At 43.9% G+C, this 17,095-nt stretch overlaps 1 protein-coding gene across 2 annotated transcripts in view; it reads right to left on the minus strand.

Moving 5' to 3' along the window:
• Nucleotides 1-305: 305 nt before the first annotated feature.
• The window catches only part of MMP16 (matrix metallopeptidase 16), a 318,808-nt gene continuing 302,018 nt past the window's right edge, over nt 306-17,095 (minus strand). For both annotated transcript variants that reach the window (XM_040354587.1, XM_040354586.1), the window contains 2 exons: nt 3,874-3,989; nt 306-3,114 (listed from right to left, as the gene is read on the minus strand). In XM_040354587.1, the coding sequence (XP_040210521.1) occupies nt 2,780-3,114; nt 3,874-3,989 (451 nt within the window). In that variant the 3' untranslated portion in view covers nt 306-2,779. The remainder of the gene's footprint in view (nt 3,115-3,873; nt 3,990-17,095) is intronic.

The raw sequence follows: 17,095 nt of genomic DNA on the forward strand, positions 1-17,095 counted from the left end.
CTAAAGACATTTTGCACCTTCAGAAAAAAAATTATCATTTCATAAAAAGAAATAGTTGGGTGTTGCAAAAAAAAGAAAAACACAACAAAAAGTCCCACCGAAATCACATTCTTTAACCATTGTTTTATAAAAGCGGCCTGCAAGTTTTCTAAAAGTTTTTTCCCACCATAACTATTGGACTGTATACAAACAATGGGCTGTGGACGTCCCTAAAATGGGTGTCGGCTTAAACGTTTTTCTCTGATAAATTAAACAGTTTCTTTGTATACTCCTACCGCCAAGGTACAGTACATCTTTTTTAGTTGTTTATTTTGTAGTTTATTTTATCGAGTGACAATTGTTGGAAACAAACTGGAAATGTTTAGCTATGAAGTTTGTTATTCCAAAAAAATTTTTAAAACAAAATGGAAAACAAAAATAAGCATCACGAAAATAAACCATGTATTTTCCTTTCCATATTTTATGTAGACTATAAAAGAAAATCTTATCTTTGATTGTAGTATTTTTTCTTAGCTTGCTTTTACATTATAAGAATTACAAGTTACATCTTTATCTTAAGCTTACCTAAAACAACTGCTACCATCAGCATACTTTTTTTTAAGGACTATTTAAGGTCCAAATGTCTCATCCCAATAAAGTTTACCCTCTTACCACATTAGCTTGGCTACACTTGGACAAAAGCATGACCATATTTACTATGTCCTTTGCATTTGTGGATTCGAGAAAACAAATGCTCTCCATTTTAACAATGTTGGAGGAGTGACACTCTGTATTATACAAGTCCTATGTTTAACATCTCACGTATTTCCATTGGAAATTTAAATAATGGGTGTATTGTTCCAACAGGGAAATGTGAACATATATATGCACCACTCTTATAGGCAAACAGAAAAATAATTTAACATATAGGTTATATTATGCTTCTTGGTTGCAACCTGCATTTGCCATACATAATAACTAGCATTTCATATCATTGATTTTGCTGAAGGTCAAAGGGCACAAACAGCAAGAACAGCACTCTTTAAGACAGTAAGATATTTATAAAAAGGAAAAAAAAAAACGAATGACAGCCAACAGGACACCAATGAAGTTAAAGGCATACTGTTTTCATGGAGCAGTTACTCTCTGATGCACTGACTTCCAGCCAGCTGACCACACATAAATGGCATCCGGTGTTACCTTCATTACCTGTTTAGTTAGCATAGTGCGGGTAAAAGCATAACACTGCTATATAAAAAAAAGAAAAAAAAAGAAGAAAAAAAAAACAGCTTACTTTTTAATATGGAAAAAACATGAAAAAGCACCTGCTACTGCAGGATGAATGGTAATAATGACAGCACTTTCATTATGTGATATACTTGACAAGAAAATGCTTTGGTGATTCAGTTTCGCCTAGTCCTGCTCCTAATAAGATCAAGCCACTTTCACCCTTTGAGAACTAAAGTGAACATGCAGTTTGAGAACACTTTAGTATGGAACATGCAGTAATCAGATTCTCTGCTAAATAGATAGAATTAATTTAGATGGATGTATTTGTATAAGGCAATTCATATTATCGTGCAACATGGTTTGAATGTACAGTAGACCTCTGTGGATGAAAACAGTCAACATTTTCTTCTGCATCCTCTTTTGTTTAGTACCACTGTCTTATTTGGTTATACCAAACATTAGCCTTTCCTATGGAATAAAACATGTTTTTAGAAGCTGTTGGATACAACACTTTATCAAAACCTCAAATCTCATAACTTTTCTATCCATGTCCACATTATTTTGTGGCAAGCAAGCCATGCCTAATAGAATCTGAAAACTGGTAAGATAGTACTCAAAGGGTTACAAATACGTAATACTTGTAGCAATTTTCTTCTCAACATGACGGCCATTTTGCCACAGCTCACTGCAATCCGTTTCAAAGACATTCTGCTTCCTGCCAGGCTTTCAAATAAGTGTTCCTGTCAGACCTGCTAAGTGCCAAAGGCAGTGGAATGCAACTTGATAAAATATAATGATGCCAAAAAATAAAATAAGAAATTAAAAACAAACAAGTTAAAACAAAAAAAGTTTCACTTTGTTCAGTAAATTCATGACTATAAATGTGTTAAAACGTTTTGGACAAAGCTCAGAAAAAGTTGTATAAAACACAAAATGAATGTATCATTATTAAGGCTGTTTCTATATTGCAGATATTTTGGCCCCTTGTTAGTTGGAAAAAGTCTGTCCAAACAGTCTGAAGGTCCCATGTGACTTGTTCTCCCACAAGGTCAACCGTGGGTGTCTTCCCGTAGCAGACAGTGAATCAATCCTCTTTGGACACAAAGCTATTTAGGGTCTTCACACTCTCCCTAAGGTTCCGTACGGGCGATTCTTATGTTCGTTTGTTGCTCACACTTAAGGATATGTGTCTGTGCAGCACATATCGTTTTCAAAGAGGATCTGTAGTTTTCAAAAACTAAAATAATGTAAAAGAATATTTTAGTAAAGTAAATTTTTGTTCACCTTTCTCTTCAGTGTTGACTCCTGGAAAGGTAACACCATCTCCAGAGTTTAGAAGGAAGGCCTAAAGTTGAATGACAAAGAAATACAAAAGGACTGGAGGAACGGCAAAAACGTTTGGAAGCTTCCCAGGTGATTGAATCCCCACTCAGGTGGGGGCACAAAACCTCTTGGGTTTTAAAGATCAGCCATAAGACCCTGGCTCACAGATGCCTGTGTCTAGCTAGGGATAATAGCTCTGATGTTGATTCTCAAGTAACCTTGAAATTCTACACTAGGAATTGTTAGATCACACCCACTCTTGCATAGAGCGTTTACAGTACAGTATGTGTCGGGGTGTTCCTTTCCTCTTAAATTGAAACACGGTGTAAACCAAGACAAGGAGGCACAAGGCCAGGATACAAGGGATTACAATAGCTATGGCTTTCACAGTGCTGGCTGTGTTGTCCAGCTTCATAACAATGTCTACATCATCTTGAGAACTGGTTCGTTCCTTTTCTCGGTCCATGGTGTCATCACACCCCATGAAATCTTTAAGGATAGAACGTGGGTATCCAGGTTCTACACGCAGTCTCTGATTGTGGAATTTCCAGTATTCTTTTCCTTTATAAAAATAGGTGAATCCTGAAAAAGCAAGATAAGTGCATTAAAAAAAAAACACAAAAAAACAAACAAAAAAACCAACAGTGCTAGAATTTGCCTCTGCATGTTTGCAAAATTCATGAATAACATATGAATGAATAAATAAAAGCCAAAACTAAAATATCTTTAAAAAAAACTTTAATATAGTTATCTACTTATGTATCTAATGTGATTAAATAAATTTCATTGCTTTAAATACCAACTAGACGATCTGTCTCCAGGTTTCAACATGCTTACAGGAGGGTAGAGTCAAGTAATGCACTCAGTAGTTTGCCGCTTCTTCTTTACTGTTCAATCACAGACTGAATACAAGTTTGTTATGCTGTATTGTGTAATTGTAGTAGCGAAAAGTGGGGTTACCAACTGTGCTATGCTGTCTGGCTTACAAGACTGGCTAAACACAATTACACATTTAGGGGGTTAAACAATTCATGTACCATTATTTCAGCTGCATGTTTAGCTTTTTGTTTGTAGTTTGCAGCATTAATAGCTTTCCTACTGGAATGTCTTTAATAGAGCAAAACAATAGTATTTATGAAAGAATTGGCATAGAATGCCCTAAATGTTCAATAATGAAATCACTGTGGACTGTACCAGTCAACCATTTACATTTTAAGCTAATCAATGAATTTCTTTATCAGCTTTCAAATACATTATATTACTTCATGTGAAGTTTTGCTAAAGTTTCTGGTGCCAAAAAAAAACAAAAAAACAAAATACTGTTGTGACATTTATTTATACCATTTTCTTTGTCCACAAATGCCCCTTGAGGCGATTCAGGAATTCCTTTCCATATGGTTATTGATTTGGGGTAACCAGGATCCATAACCCTTAACTCTTCATTGTATCTCCAGTATCTGGAATACAGAATAACACATGCAATGTTATCATTATACATTATTGTCCCAATAGCATCCAAATCAGTATTGCCAACTCTATGCCTTGAGAGAAGTGAAGTTTGGGGAAAAAACAAACATGTATTTAGGGCACGATTAGAAGGAATACATTTTATATTATTTGCATAATTTATGTTTTTTTTTTTTTTTTAAATATAGGTAAGCAGAAGACTCTTGGAATTCCAGTAGTCATAGCACATTGTTACAGCTTGCATCTCCATAGTGGCTAAAAGCAAAAAGGTTCATAGCCTTAATGATCCTGACTTAGTTCAGGTTTTTCAGCAGGGGCTCATATGGAAGAGGGCTTGAGCTAGATTTAACAGACATTGGGCCAGATTCAGATGGGAGATACGACGGCGTATCTCCTGATACGCCGTTGTATCTCTAAGGTCGGCCGGTCGTATCTATGCGACTGATTCATAGAATCAGTTACGCATATATATAATCCTAAGATCCGACAGGTGTAAGTGACTTACAACGTCGGATCTTAGGCTGCAATTCCAGGCCGGCCGCTAGGTGGCGCTTCCGTGTCTTTTACGCGTTAAATATGCTAATGAGCATTTACGCTGATTCAGAAACAAACGCCCGCCCATCGTTTTTTTTTTACGTCGCTTGCGTTCGGCTTTTTCCGGCCTATAGTTACCCCTGCTATGTGAGGCGTATCCTATGTTAAGTATGGCCATCGTTCCCACGCCGAGTTTTGAATTTTTACGTCGTTTGCGTAAGTCGATTCAGAATACGGCCGGACGCAAGTTACGCTCACGCCGAAACCAATAACGTCCTAGCGACGTCATTTGGAGCAATGCACGCTGGGAAAAATCGCGGACGACGCATGCGCTGTTGGATCGGCGCGTGGACGCGCCTGATTTAAATTGTAGACGCCCCCTAGCCGCGGAATTTGAATTCCGCCGGGGGATTTACGGTACGCCGCCGCAAGTTTTGAGGTAAGTGCTTTCTGAATACAGCACTAGCCTTTAAAACTTGCACCGGTGGATCGTAAATCAGATAGATTAGCGGATCTTTAGATCCACGTAATCTATCTAAATCTACCCCAGTATGTTTTATCTGATTTAGGTTTAAAAAACAAAACAAATGAATATGTTTCCTATTTTCTGTTCAGAAAATGTGTTTTGTATTAACCATAGTAGAAATGGTTTCCCTTACAATCTCCCTTACAATGGGGGAAGAGTGGAATGAGAAAAGGAAATGAGAAGTGAAGGAAGAAAGGGATGGAGGAATAAAAAACAGGACTTTTGTCTTACCATAGAATCCTCTTTTTGGCTTTTTGGAGTTTATTAAGGGACACACATATTCAGAGCTATTCTGAAATGTATGGGTTGCTGCCTATAAGAGAATTGGACACTAGCAAAAGCCATTAGTCAGCCAGTTATAACAGCTCCCATTTGCATTATGCTTCAGTTTAATGCAAAAGCAGTAGTAGTGAGTGATCATAGGAGGTGTTGAACATGTGTCCATTAATGAATTCCAAATTAATTAAAGTCACCAATCTTTTCTCCAGTCCACCCATGGCTGAGGCCAGAGCCTCCTGAAAATAGCCGCAGGAGCATTCCCGAGATCCTCTGAGGCTGATGGCAAAACCATTTGTCTTTTTTGCATTTTTAGTCCCTGAGCCCTTTTGCTATAGTAAAGCCGAGGTACTCACAGCCAGGAATTGCATCCACTTGCAGACCTATAGACCAGCACTGACGCTGCTATTTGATGGTCAGCGAGATGCAGAGCACACTATGCACCTTAAGAAAATTACACTGTCAATTTATGCACAAAAAAACTCTCTGTGTCCACCGTAATCCAGGATGGGTGAGGTAGACTGAGCTTTATGGACTAGGTGCAAGTCACCTGACCTGCTCTGTCCTGCAATTTCAGGCTCATAGAGAGCAGCTGAAACAAATCCTCCTGTGCGCCTTACACAAAGCCGTGCACATGTGCGCGAGTCCCGCCGCGCGCGCCTATTCCGAGGCCGCGCACACACGCTACCGCGCATGCGTCCCGGAGCGCCGGGACGCATAAAAGTAGGCTATTGCACGCGTGTGCGCCTATGATGACTATTGCACGCGTGTGCAAGTGACGCTAATGCGCCCGTGCACGAGGTTGCTGTCAGCCGAAGCCAGCATGTGAGGACCAAAAACAAACACTTTGTAGCCAAAGTTTTGGAGTAACCTTCCCCAGGAACCAACTACCAGCAGGTGGAGGCTAAATGACGAACTCAGGCAAGTGTACTCATTATAGATAAACCTCACAATCACTGCTACACCAGGACAATGAAAGGAGAGAGAGAGGCACAGACAGGCAAACTTTAGGCAAACTAGCATAATGGCTCAAAAGAAGGAAACTTTCAGAACCAAGTTCTGAAAGGCCCTTTACTTACCTTATCCAACGCTTCAGGACTCTGCAAAATACAGGCAGTCCAATGTTCGCCCATCACGGAGAGCTGAGACTGCAGACCTTCAGGGACCGGGGTCCATGGACAGGAACACCACACCCCTGGACCCATATCGCACCCTGTCAGTAATCTTTTGGTATTGGGAAATTTACCAAAGCACTGAAACCTAGGATCCAGCCCTCAAAAGAGGAGCATTACAGGCCAAACCATGTTCTTCTCAACCGGGGCCCGAGTACAGTCCACTTTTTAAATCCAGCATGGATCCCTCCAGTGGAGCTACTCAGAGCTCGTGACAAACACCATAGACACTGTCAGGGACTCACCTCTCAATCCCGGAATCCTTCCAGAGGGTTAAATCAGCGGCGCGCAATCGCGCACCGTCGTGTGCCTGTGGTGCGCGCGCGTGCATTAACGGCGCGCGCGTGCACGCCGGGAGCGCGCGCTGCGGGGCGCGCGCATGCGCGCTGACTTCTTGGCGCCAAAACGGCTTTAAATGGACACTGACAGCTCCAGCACATTGCTGTCTGATCTACAGTCTCTGAACGCTGTTACCCTGAAGAAACCTGATTACCTGCTATCACCTATTTGACCCGGCTTGTTTGACCTTCCGCACCTCTCCGATCCCGACCTCGGCTGCTATCGACCTACCTCTGATCCACTGTTGCCTGACCTACCTGCCTGCACAACGATTACTCTCCTGCTTATCCCATCTGAATACCTGAACTCTCTATTGTGATCCGGCTTGTTTTGACCCTGCTTCCGTCTGCTATCTACTTACCAGCTTGCCTTCTCAGTTGTTGCTGTGAATCTTCTGCCTGTGTCACGGACCCCACTTCCGGTTCCAGCTCCCGTCTACACTTCCAGCAGTGGTCTGCATCTACTCACCTATCAAGCCAGCCGGCACTCCTACCCCGCCAGGCTTCTGAGTCTGCTGTTCCATATCCAGCAGCTCACAAGCCGGAGTTGTAAGAGAGGCCTACTCCTACCACCGGGCTCTGGTTACCAGGTACGTGATACATAACAGTATCAGACAGCCATGTCAGAGCCCTCAGGAGTGGCCCCAGCAATGGAGGAGATTTGTAAACACCTCGCATCTCTCACCCAAGCTGTTAAAAATCTACAGGACGGCTACATGCGACTGGAAGGCCGAGTACAGAATCTGTCCGGAGACGCAACTCCTGAATCTTCCGCCAGATCGTCTTCATCAGCCGCTGCCCCAACTGTAGTGATGCTACCACCCGAACCCAGGGTTCCGATGCCAGAGCGATTCACTGGGGATCGCTCCAAATTCCAGAACTTCCGCAACACCTGCCAATTATATTTTGCTCTCCAACCTAGGACTTTCTCTTTAGAAGCCACAAAGGTGGGATTTGTGGTGTCGCTTCTTCAAGGAGAGCCTCTAACCTGGGCGCACCGACTATTGGAGGAAAATGGCACCAACACTGAGACTCTACTTGCTTTCTTTCAGGCCATGGCACAACTCTATGACGATCCTCAGCGAACTGCTACCGCTGAGGCCGCCCTGCTTGCGCTTCAACAAGGCCGCCGAGCCGTTGAGGAGTATGTTTCGGACTTTCGCCGCAGGAGTGCGGACACCCAGTGGAACAGCGCAGCTCTGCGTCATCAATTCCGTTTGGGACTTTCAGAAAACTTAAAGGATGAGTTGGCCCGTATTGGGATTCCTGATACCTTGGAGGACTTAATTGATAAATCCATACAGATTGACCGACGCCTACGAGAGCGACGAGCAGAGCGATCTTCTCATCTAAGTCGCCCTGTATGGGTCACTACTAAAGCACCCCTGCCTGCCTCTCGCTACCAACCACCCGTCCATTCTAGTGCGGCCAGCTCTCCTCCTGATACCTCAGAGCCTATGCAACTTGGGGTCATGCGACCCACTCTGCCTCCAGAAGAACGAACACGTCGTCGGCAGCTAAATTTGTGCCTCTACTGTGGTGAACCCGGTCATTATGTCGCCAACTGCCCCATCAAGATGCGTAAGTGTCGTTTTTCTGTTCCTGTCAACGTCTCTACTCTCTCAACCAATACAACACACCTTGCTCTTTCTCTGTATTTACAGCTCCCAGGAAGAACGATTCCGGTCAACGCAATCATTGACTCCGGCGCCTGCAGTTGTTTTATTGATGCCACCTTTGCCAGTCTGCACCACATTCCTCTTCGAAAGAAAGACTTCAGGCTTTCAGTTTTCCTGGCCGACGGATCCCACATTAAATCGGGTCAAGTGACCCAAGAAACCCTTCCTCTACCTGCTTCTACTTCCGCTAATCATAGGGAATTATTAATTCTGGATGTAATCTCTTCACCCTTGTTTCCAGTGATCCTTGGCATCCCCTGGCTCCGGGTCCATAACCCCCAGATTGACTGGGTCTCTGGAACTTTACAATTCCCTTCCCAATACTGCCTGGAACACTGCCTTCCTGGATCTTCCAGTTTCTCTCCAACTCTGTTATGTCTGAACACCGACCCCAGTTTATTTCAGTCTGTTCCGGAGCCCTATCATGAGTTCCTCGATGTCTTCAGTAAAAAGGGGGCCGATTCCCTACCTCCTCATCGCCCCTATGATTGCCCGGTAGAATTACTTCCTGGGGCCGAGATCCCTTTTGGGCGCATCTTCCCCCTATCCGAGAAGGAACAAGATGCTCTAAAAATCTACATCGACGAGAACCTAAATAAGGGGTTCATTCGTCCATCCACCTCACCAGCAGGTGCTGGTATATTTTTTGTCGCTAAAAAGGATCAGACCCTTCGCCCGTGCATCGACTATCGAGAGCTCAATAACATCACGGTTAAGAACCGTTATCCATTGCCACTGATACCCGAACTGTTTCAAAAATTAAGGTTCGCTACTATCTTCACTAAACTGGACCTGAGGGGGGCCTACAACCTAATTCGCATCAGGGACGGTGACGAATGGAAGACTGCTTTCCGTACTCGGTATGGTCACTACGAGTATTTAGTCATGCCATTCGGGTTATGCAATGCTCCTGCCACCTTTCAGCATTTCGTCAATGACGTGTTCAGAGACTTTTTAGATATTTTTGTCATCGTCTACCTGGATGATATCCTGGTCTTCTCGGGCTCATTAAATCAACATCGAGAGCATGTCCGGAAGGTTTTGAATCGTCTTCGTCTACACGGTCTATATGCGAAAGCAGAAAAATGTGAATTCGAGTTGCATACCATCCAATTTTTGGGCCTAGTGATCTCCCCGACAGGAATTGAGATGGACCCCAAGAAAGTGTCTGCTATTCTGGACTGGCCGGTGCCCCTGGACAAGAAGGGGGTCCAACGTTTTATAGGCTTTGCAAATTTCTATAGACGTTTTATCAAAGGATTTTCTACCATTGTTGCTCCCATTACACAGCTTACAAAACAAAACTTCCGTTTCCGTTGGAATCCTGAGGCACAAGAAGCCTTCGACACGCTAAAAAGATTCTTCACGACCGCCCCAATTCTCAGCCACCCAAACCCGGCTCTACCCTTCCTTCTTGAGGTAGACGCCTCCGAAGTCGCAGTGGGGGCCGTTCTCTCCCAACGCATGGGAGACAAAGACCTGATACATCCCGTAGGTTTCTTTTCCCGAAAACTCTCCCCTGCGGAGAAAAACTATGACGTAGGTGATCGTGAGTTATTGGCCATCAAGGCCGCTTTGGAAGAGTGGAGATATTTATTGGAAGGAGCTTCACACCCTGTGCTAATTTATACGGACCATAAAAACTTGGAATATTTAAGATCAGCCAAGCGATTGAAGCCCCGACAGGCTCGGTGGGCACTCTTCTTCTCCCGTTTTTGCTTCCACATCACTTATCGCCCAGGCTCTAAGAATATCAAGCCAGATGCCCTGTCCAGAATGCATGACAATCCAAAAGATACCTCCACTCCTGACACCATCCTACCAGAGAACAGTTTTTTGCTACTGCACACTGACCTACTTTCCCTGCTCCGGAGAGCATCTTTAGACTCTTCCAAACCTCCCAACATTTCTTTAGAATCCCGAGATGGACTATTCTGGAGAGGAAGCCAGATTTTTGTCCCTGAAGACATCCGAGTAGAGGTTCTGAAACACCTCCACGACCATCCAATGGCAGGACATTTTGGGGTTCGTAAGACACTAGAGCTGGTGCGTCGCACCTTTTGGTGGCCTGGATTAGAGAATTTCTGCAAATCATACATCAGCACATGCCCTATTTGTAATCGGAACAAGACACCTCGAAACCAAGCCTGGGGTTTATTGAGACCCTTACCAGTACCCGACAGACCATGGAAAATGATAGCCATGGATTTCATCGTAGAGCTTCCTTGCTCCGAAGACTGTACTGCAATTTTCGTGATCGTGGACCGTTTGACCAAAATGGCCCATTTCCTCCCTCTAAAGAACACACCTTCTGCCGTTGAAACTGCTCGTGTCTTTATTAAAGAAGTCGTTAGGTTGCATGGGGTACCCTCCAACATAGTATCAGACAGAGGAGTTCAATTTACCTCTCGGTTTTGGAAGGCCCTCTGTGAAATATTACAAATTGAACTCGCTCTTTCTTCAGCATATCACCCCCAGACCAATGGGCAAACTGAACGAACCAATCAGACTCTGGAACAATACATCAGGTGCTTCACTACGTTTTCTCAGAATGATTGGGTCTCTCTGCTACCCCTAGCAGAATTTGCCTACAACAACGCCAGTCATTCTGCCACGGGTCAATCTCCCTTTTTTGCCAATTATGGTTTCAACCTAACTTTTCTACCAGATTTTCTTTCAGAATCTTCAGTACCGGCAGTACAGAATACAGTGGAATTCCTCAAACAGAACACCAAATTACTACAGGAAGCTGTAACCAAGGCCCAGGCTGACAGCAAGAGGTTCTTTGACAAAAAAAGGAAAGGAGAACTGGATCTGAAAACAGGGGACCAGGTATGGCTTTCTACCAGTAACCTCAGGTTAGCTTGTCCTTCTAAAAAATTGGGACCCAAATTTATGGGACCCTTTCCGGTCAAAAGGAGAATTAACACGGTTTCATATGAACTTTCTTTACCTGATTCTCTTAAAGTGCACCCTGTATTCCATGTCTCTTTATTGAAACCTGCAGCTCCTGATCCCTTCCCTAATAGGGGTACAAGGCCTCCTGAACCAGTTCATGTTGACGGATGCGAGGAATATGTAGTAGAAGCCATCCTGGATTGTAGAAGGCGACAAGGACAGAACCAATTTTTGATTAAATGGAAAGGCTACGGACCAGAAGAAAACTCCTGGGAACCTGAAAGCAACATCCATGCCAGAAGATTGGTACGTTCATTTTTTCTTGATCATCCTGACAAGATGGCCCGACTAGGCATCCGGAGGCTGCCCCTTGGGGGGGGGCAATGTCAGGGACTCACCTCTCAATCCCGGAATCCTTCCAGAGGGTTAAATCAGCGGCGCGCAATCGCGCACCGTCGTGTGCCTGTGGTGCGCGCGCGTGCGTTAACGGCGCGCGCGTGCACGCCGGGAGCGCGTGCGCGCTGAATTCTTGGCGCCAAAACGGCTTTAAATGGACACTGACAGCTCCAGCACATTGCTGTCTGATCTACAGTCTCTGAACGCTGTTACCCTGAAGAAACCTGATTACCTGCTATCACCTATTTGACCCGGCTTGTTTGACCTTCCGCACCTCTCCGATCCCGACCTCGGCTGCTATCGACCTACCTCTGATTGATCCACTGTTGCCTGACCTACCTGCCTGCACAACGATTACTCTCCTGCTTATCCCATCTGAATACCTGAACTCTCTATTGTGATCCGGCTTGTTTTGACCCTGCTTCCGTCTGCTATCTACTTACCAGCTTGCCTTCTCAGTTGTTGCTGTGAATCTTCTGCCTGTGTCACGGACCCCACTTCCGGTTCCAGCTCCCGTCTACACTTCCAGCAGTGGTCTGCATCTACTCACCTATCAAGCCAGCCGGCACTCCTACCCCGCCAGGCTTCTGAGTCTGCTGTTCCATATCCAGCAGCTCACAAGCCGGAGTTGTAAGAGAGGCCTACTCCTACCACCGGGCTCTGGTTACCAGGTACGTGATACATAACAGACACTGGCAGAAAAAACTGAGGCACTCCCGGTATTGGAGGGGTTATATAGGGGAGGGAACTTCCACACCCAGAACCTTCATGCAAAATCTAAGAATTGGATGACTGCAGAATCCAAACATGAGAGTGGAGAGTCATGTGTTTGTTTGAAAAGAAACCCTGGACTTAGCAGTATTTAGAAAGAGACCTAGAAAATCAAAGTAATAAATTGGTTCCCGCATTGACATCTGGAGGGTCAGGATCCAACCAAAGTCTGAACAGACTTTGGCCAGATTCAGAGAGAGTTACGCTGGCGTATCAGTAGATACGCCGACGTAACTCTGAATCTGCGCCGTCGTAAGTTTAAGTGTATTCTCAAACTGAGATACACTTAAACCTAGCTAAGATACGACAGCCTGCGCCGTCGTATCTTAGGGTGCAATATTTAGGCTGGCCGCTAGGTGGCACTTCCGTTGAGTTTGGCGTAGAATATGTAAATGACTAGATACGCCTATTCACGAACGTACGTGTGCCCGTCGCAGTACAGATACGCCGTTTACGTAAGGCGTTTTCAGGCGTAAAGTTATTCCATCAAATAGCTGGACTAGTCAATGTTAAGTATGGCCGTCGTTCCCGCGTCGAAATTTGAAAATTTTACGTCGTTTGCGTAAGTCGTCCGTGAATAGGGCTGGACGTAATTTACGTTCACGTCGAAACTAATACGTCCTTGCGGCGTACTTTGGAGCAATGCACACTGGGATATGTACACGGACGGCGCATGCGCCGTTCGTAAAAAACGTCAATCACGTCGGGTCCCCCCCCATTAACATAAAACACGCCCCCTCATCCTAATTGGAATTAGGAACGCTTACGCTGGCTCCATTTACGCTACACCACCGTAAGTTAGGAGGCAAGTACTTTGTGAATACAGTACTTGCCTCTCTGACTTACGGCAGCATAGTGTAAATACGATACGCTGCGCCGCAACAATGCGCGCCCCTACCTGAATCCGGCCCATTGACTGATAAAGTCTGTGCTGACAGTTCCCAGACACCCTTTGTTCCTTGACAGAACAGTCAGTGTTTTGTTAAGATAAGAAATGGTGGGGTCCATGAAAGGAAGGGTCAATTGCTTACTAAAGGTCTCCTCAATAAGGTATTTCTCCATAAAATGCTGGAGAGGAGAAAACATCCTCTCAGGATTAGACCAGTCATTACATAAGACTTGTTGCAGTAATGCGTGTACTGGGAAAGTTTTGACAGGTTACTGACTTTCAAAAGAGCACAGACTGGTAACCTAGGAGAATTCAGCTGCAGGTTACTTTATTTTTAGACAAGTACACACTGAGTCAATTAAAACTGAAAAGATCAAGCCTAGGAGTTATGTCAGAAAACTAAGCATCCCCAGGAACTCATCGAAAAGGACCGATTAAGGATCTATAATAATGTGTGCACAACACATTCAAAAGTGGTGCAGCAGTGCTCCCCAAAGGTACCTGCAACAAATACAATTTCCAAATCTCCAAAGTGACGGACCAGAAGGTGATTGATCACGTGATTAAAGTAATCATCTACTAGGCTCCAAATAAAATCCCAGTTACTGCAATGGTGGTTTGAATAGAGCTCTGTGGCAAACAAATGCAGTAATAGCACCGAGTGGTGACAATGCAGGACAAAGTGAAACATGTCACATTTAAGACCATCCATTGCCCCTTAGGCTGGCATATTCCTGAGAGAGCCTTCAGAGACAGGATCACACCAGAGGATGAATCAGGGCACTGGACCTGCTAAGTGCTCTGCGGCTATTGAACACAGCAACACTGGGTGTCTGGAGAGCACCACAAACAAAGCCCAGTAACAGAAGGTCACATTACAGGCAGACCCTGCATCTTCATTATGACGGGTCCAAGTATGGTCTCCAAGGCTTTTCTGGAGAACCAACCAATCTGGAATAAGAGCCCTTCTATATCTTCTGTCAGGCTGGGTTCACAACTCCGACGGATGTGACTTGCAGCAGGGGTGCGGCGCGTCCCTGTTCTCCATTATAGGGACGAATCAGGGTCAAATTTTTGACTCAATTCGCCCCTGAAACAGAGCCAAAACACACTGTTCCTGTACAAGCCACTCCGCAGGCACAAAAGGAAATTTGTGAACCGGCTCCATAAAGAGCCAGTCCCAATCTCCTGCCATGCGTATTGGATGCAGGGAAATGGGCAAAATACGTTTGGATAGAGTAAGAGTAACCGCTTTCAGATTTTTTTCCCCAGCATCTGTGTCCCATTGCGGAGATTTCCCTTCACTTCCTGTCAGATAGCCAAACAGGAAGTAGGAGGAAATCTCTGCAAATTAAGAGAATGCCTTGGGGACCCCCAGATCACCAGAACTGGTGTCCCCATCGGAAGATTTCTCACTATTACTTTTACTTTCACTTTCAATAATAATGGTAAACAGCACAGATAGAGAGGGTGAATCTCCCCCAACGGGGACACAAACAGCAAAAAAAGCTTCTGGGGGGTACTAATCCCTCTCAACTCTATCAAAAACTAATAAAAAGTACAATGTACAATACCAGGTGCTGAAGTTCATTATTGTATAATTTAAGCTTATGATGTTTGAGATAGACTGATACAATCTTTGGACGTCATTATGTACTGGATTTTGTTTTACAATACACTTGACCAAAACTTGGGTACACATGCCAATAGTGCCATCTTCCACAACTGCTAGATTTTGTTTGCATACATGATGGTTATTAAAGCCTAAAGTTTGAAACATTTCAGTGAATATCAAAGTGTGGTTTAACTACCTACCATCTTCTCTTGTTCAGGGGCACCGTCTTATAATGACATCACAGTGTCTGCACGCAGTGCGGCGGTCACGCCGTATTCCTAGGACACTGCGCGACCCTGATCTGAGTAAGAGAGCCGATGATGCGGCTTTTTAACCGTGTTATTGGCTGTGTCCAATCACAGCCGATCACATGTAAACACGGAAGTGCCACTGACAAAGTGTGACAGTGCTGAAAGCTGAAAATTGGCATGGGCAGAGAGGGGATGAAAGTGCCCGGTATTGAAGTGGTTAAATAGCATTCTGCTCCAGCAATGCAATGTCTAGCTGAAAATAAGATATGCACTTGCTGGGACCTTTCTAACTTTGACATCTAATGCACATTGCCATACCCTAAGACAGCCTTGCAAATGTTTCTTTCAATTATTCCCACCCTAGCTATAACAGTATAGAAACTAGAGAAACTACAAAGTGATGCAGCTTATTCGAACTCTCCCTGTAGAAGGCATTTAGATAAATTTCTAAAGTTTTGCCTATACACTATACTATAAATGAATGAGACTTTTGCTTTAAGTTCTATTTTTGCAACACATGAATATTATTTCTGATATACAGTGCAATTCCCTGGAACTGTAAGCCATCACATGTGCGGAAACAGATCCGTCACTGAAATGCTGGGACACTGATGAGTTGAAGTGTTCTTTATACCCTCCTGTGCTTCTGAATGCTCTATTTTTGGAAGGTGTGTGATTGCTGAGTATGATAATTAGAACTAAAGAATGATTATCTTCACCATAATGACTCTTCAAAATGAATCAACAACTACATAGATAGCTGCTTCATATGCCAATAAATGCTTATTACTTGAGATGGAAATTAAATCAAGGCATCTGGGTAATGCACTGAACAACCTGATTTAATGAAGAGATTTAATATTATCTTGTTCCATATGTCTGTTTTGGATTGCTATGTGAAATGCCATACCTCACACAGACTACTCAGCACGGGGATCCTCTCTTAATGTAGAGTGGCTTCTACAAATTGAACAGATTTTAGGTAAAGTGTTTTTATGTAACTTAAGATTCAAAGGGAGTTTTTAGTTCTCTGTCTGTTCTGTGTATTCTCTAGTTCTTGCAGTTATATAACCTGAACATGCTAGGCAGCAATAAATTAATTAACAATGGACTCCAGCACTGCAAGGCAAGAGTGTCACGTACTAGCTACCATGTTCTGCCTCTGCCTAGTTTAAAACTAGTGCTAGTGAAAAAACAGCCCATTGAGAGCTCTCTCACTTTCTGTCCCTGTAGCACCAGTCCAAGAAATGAGGGGGTTTGTCCCTGAAACAGTAGTGTTGGTCACATGGTTTGAATTTTGTCCAGTTCCTAATGAACTGGCTGAAATTCGTATAGTGGGGGGAGGCCCTGCCTGAAACTCTTCAATTGAAATCTGATGGCGCCAAGTAGAAATTTGTCGGGCAACAGCAGCTTCAATCAATCAGATGGCAACTGTTGCTCGGGTATTCTGACAGCCGCCCAGTAGAGGGGTTCGACTTTCTGTGCAAATGAAGGATTCAACTATGTTTTTTTCATTCAGCTTGTGGGCCTGCTTAAGGCAGGACTGCAATAAAAGAATTGTCAGATATTTTAATGTTTTGTTACTTTACTAAAAAACTTTTTTCTTCCTGAGCTGGCCCCCCAAATTAGAGAGATTATCCTTATCGTTGCTTTGCTATTGTATATCATGTGTTAGGAAACTTGAATTATGCATACTATAGCCAGTCCCTTGCCAAGTAGTAAAATCAGGATCAGGATGACAGCCTTCAAGC

This window comes from Rana temporaria, chromosome 5 (genome assembly GCF_905171775.1).
Source record: "Rana temporaria chromosome 5, aRanTem1.1, whole genome shotgun sequence".
NCBI lineage: Eukaryota > Metazoa > Chordata > Amphibia > Anura > Ranidae > Rana > Rana temporaria.